Source organism: Plasmopara halstedii (assembly GCF_900000015.1).
Source record: "Plasmopara halstedii genome assembly, contig: Scaffold_350, whole genome shotgun sequence".
Lineage (NCBI taxonomy): Eukaryota > Oomycota > Peronosporomycetes > Peronosporales > Peronosporaceae > Plasmopara > Plasmopara halstedii.
The window spans coordinates 659,876-664,035 of NW_020187271.1; the positions used below are offsets into that span (position 1 = coordinate 659,876).

A 4,160-nucleotide genomic window follows, 5' to 3' on the forward strand; every position below is an offset into this window, starting at 1 on the left:
TACCAGCAAGATTCAATCGTCTTGTAACACAGTTGTTTAGGCCCCACAGCGCGTATGCACAGGCATACTCTGACGACATTTTCTTGCACAGTCGTGCGGAGCACGGAAGGACTGATGAGGAAAACCACATCGTCCATTTAAAAGCGGTGCTCGAGTGCATGCGCACGAACAAACTGTACGCCAATGCAGACGAGTGCATCTTTGGCGCAGAAGAAATTCCATTTTTTGGATGCTTCATTGGAATGCGTGGCCTTCGAGCGGATCCCGCTAAGGACAAGACCATTGTAGACTGGCCTGTTCCAAGGAACCAAAAATTACTTGCACAAGGGGCTTGGCCTCGCCACTTGTACAAGCATAGCGCAAGTTTTGCGGAAATGGCACGGCCATTGTTAAATCTGCTTAGGAAGGATATATAATGGTGTTAGGAGCATCGGGAAGCTTTTGACAGTGTCAAAGACAGCCCCCTTTATGCACTAATACTGGTGTTGCCAGACCCCGATCGTCCTTTTAGTGTCGTCTGTGATGCTTCGGACTTTGCCATCGGCTGTGTACTGCTGCAAGCAGACGCCGACAGGCGAGATCGGGCGATTGCTCTCGAATCTCGCCGGCTTGAGGCTGCGGATATTAACTACCCAGTCCACGACGAAGATTACTTGCGATGAAGTCTGCACTTGTCAAATTCAGGGTGCACCTGCTTGGCTCAAAGCCGTTTGTGATTTATATAAATCATGCGTCTTTACGCACTGTAACAAAGTTGCCTCGCCTCTCGCAGAGGATGGCCAGATGGCTCTCATTCTTTGCAGAATATAATTTCGAGGTGAAGCATAAACCAGGAAAGCAGAATGGTTTGACTGGTGCGTTGTCACGCAGATCGTATTATGAGCTTGCTCACGTCACGACGGTGACGTCGTTAGTGACGGATTTGATCCGCGCCGCATTACGCGGGTGGCAGTGTGTGTAGCGCTGCTACAGGCTCTAGTTTGGAAACTCGGACAAGAAAATGTCCTCTGCTTCGTGCTTCGCACGAAAAAAAGGCGTCAATGACGTCGCACTGCTCCTTGAACAAGGACCATGGGCGTGTTACGCAGTATTTGGCTCCCGGAACCAGGTCGATTCATAACGCACACCTCGGTCCGGAGGTAGAACCGAAGGCGGGTCTTTGGAGACGACGTCTTGAAAATCCTTTAGCAAAAGATAGTATGGATCCAAGGGATTCCGTAGGATCGACGATCCACTTCGTGCGCTCAGTACTCTCTTAGTGTCCTCCAAGACAGCTTCATCCAGAAGCGATGACGAGTTTATCTCCTCGTCCGGTCTTACAATGACCACTTCGGCCATGCATGCGGGATGCTGACAGAGTTTGTCGTCAAACATTAGAATTTGGCGTCAGCATCCCACATGACCTCAACCAAAGGGGTCTTCGCCCTCATCAGAATCGAAAACTTATCGTTTTACTTCTCCTTCACATTAAGCTTTGTAAGCGTAAGAAAATATTATGTAAGCCGTGTCTACATCGTGATAGAATACGTAACCGGCTACACGTATCGCATAATTTAATAGTTGAGCAATGTTTGTGTATTTTCACAACAAATGATAATGACCCAAGTGACGTGGAAATTTGTGGCTTTAGTATCATTCCTGTGACAGCGGTCGCATTATCTTGATGCTATGATCGGAAGCAATAGCGTAGACTCCGCCGCTATGTGTCAGTAAGCGATGCCTACGCATACACAATTGAATTTCTCAACGCAACCGGTGGCTTCAAGTCTGGTCGTGGTAAAGCAAGACCCAATCCTCTCAACGATCTCCAGTGTACCTTGACGACGTTCACTTGTATCGCGTTAAGCTTTTCTCATTCGACTGCTACACCAACCTCCATGGTCCTCGTAGACGATGAATGGCCGGCTGGCATTAGACGTCACCTACCCTTTCTAGCTAAATTGTATTCATCCGAGTTTCAAAAGATGCAGCTCCTATTAATATCAGTCTATTTAAAAGCGATGTGTGGCTGCAGCATCGCATTGCGCCACGCATCGCACAATCACGGCGACATTTCTCTTCCTATTTTCAAGCGGTCTTCGATGGTGCTTCAACTCTTTTTAAATGGGCCTCCGGGGTCAGGAAAAACGACTTTAGCCAAGCTTTTATGTCAAGAGTTCAATCTTGAGCTCGTTGCCACAGGCGACTTGTTGCGGGAAAATATCAAGATGCAGACAGCCGCTGGTCGTAAAGCTGAACGTTGTATTGCCGGAAACAAGCTGATTCCTGATCGAGTGGTACTTGACATGGTAGAAGCCAAGATTACCAGCTGCTTGGCCCAAGGTCGGATGGGTTGGGTGCTTGACAGTTTTCCACGGACAGCTGACCAGGCAAAGCTGCTAACGGAGAAGCCACAACTTCGTCCTGCAATTGTGATATTGCTCGATCTACCCCGACCTGAATGCATTGCTCGTATCACTGGTCGCCGCTTTGATCCGGTGACTGGAGCTGTATATCACTCACCCGACAGCATGCCCCGGGATCCGATTATCCGGTCGAGACTAACCAGACGACGCGATGATACAGAGGAGCGGATTTTGCCACGATTCGAAGCATATAAGGCTTTCGGAGAGACCACAAATGAAATGCTTGTTTCTTGTCAAAGTATACTGCATCGAATTGACGCTTTTAAACCTTCGGCTGCCATTTTGGAAGAGATTTCTGTGCTGCTTCATTCGCTAGCAAAAAGGCCACAACAGAAATATTCAGTCAGCAATAACACTCACCATGAAAGCAATAACCAGACACAGAATATGGAAAAAGCGGTTTTAAAGGCATCAGTTCGACTATCCCCCGAGACCATTCTAGAAATGCCAGACGAATCGGACGACGACGATGGGATACAAACATACCGATACGACTGGGACGATAGCAACAGTCCAATAAATGGTAATCAACGCAAAAGTTCAATTGAGCAGCTTGAACCAGAGGACAATGAGCGTGACGTTGTGCAAGCACTTGACAATAAGTTATCTTCCTCGTTTATGGCGGCACTACCGCTGCCAGTTCTGCCGTCCAAGCCAGGAAGTTTAATTGACGATAATTCTCTCCCTCCTCCCCCAGGTCCAAAGCTACGACCCTTGCCAACGCCAAAAGGCAGACTGAAAAGCTTTTTAAAACCAAGTGAAGTGATTGAGTCGTCGGTTCAAATCATCGAAGGAAATGATATCCTTACCGCTCGAAGCAGTACCAGCGGTATTGCTCAAAGTAGCATGAATACGATGACTTTAGAGACAGCTGCTGCGTCTATCGATTTGAGCACCTTTAAAGAACTATTACTTGACGGTTTCGAGGCGGTCAAACACGGTCGGCGTGGTCGTCCACACCCACGACTCATATACACTGACCTTGGCTTCAAGCGAGTGTTTTGGCAGAAAGCTATGAACCCAGCTGATCGGGTTGGCAAAGGTAAGCATGCTCGAATGGAGCAGAGCATTGTTTTAAGCGATGTCATTCAAATCACGCGTGGCATGAAAACTGCTGTTCTCAAACGATCTGGTAATGTTGCGCGATACGAGTGTTACGTATCGCTAGTGACGCCACGACGTACGCTGGACTTGGAGTTGCCCAATCTTCAGTTAGCGGACTTTTTGCAACGAGGTTTCGAGCAACTTCTGCATCACTAAAGATACAGCTGCTTTGCTGTGCTGGCAAGGATAAAAATTGGGGATGACTAAAAAAAGCAATATTTAATATATTTTGTGGTTTGCATAACATAACACTCACAATTATGAGTCACATTTCCTTCAATATTTTATTGGAGGCTTTACTTTTATTCTGCGTATTAAATGACCTGCTAATTTACTGGTATCGTCATGCTGGCTGCAACGAAGTAGCTACTACGCTTACGCTTATAGTAAATTTAATGCAATTTAAATCAAGTTCCACCCCTGCACGAAGCATCATGGCCATAAGATATGTTTGCACCGACAAAGCAGGTCTTACAATTCATTACTCATCCCAATCACGTCTCATCTATGCAAATTACCAATTGCATCAATTTCATTTCTACCCTGTTAAGACAATCCAACCCAAAAGAATCATGCCGAAAGGTGTGTCACTTAGAAGTCTCCTACTATGGCATGAATCTATGGACAATAAGGATAAAAATTATAGTTCTT

At 46.6% G+C, this 4,160-nt stretch overlaps 1 protein-coding gene across 1 annotated transcript; it reads left to right on the forward strand.

Moving 5' to 3' along the window:
* Positions 1 to 2,000: 2,000 nt before the first annotated feature.
* PHALS_09182 (adenylate kinase 2) lies at positions 2,001 to 3,665 on the forward strand (the record flags this gene model as incomplete). Its single annotated transcript, XM_024724638.1, has 1 exon — positions 2,001 to 3,665. One exon carries the CDS (start codon positions 2,001 to 2,003, stop codon positions 3,663 to 3,665), a length of 1,665 nt encoding a protein of 554 aa, XP_024575494.1.
* Positions 3,666 to 4,160: the final 495 nt, after the last annotated feature.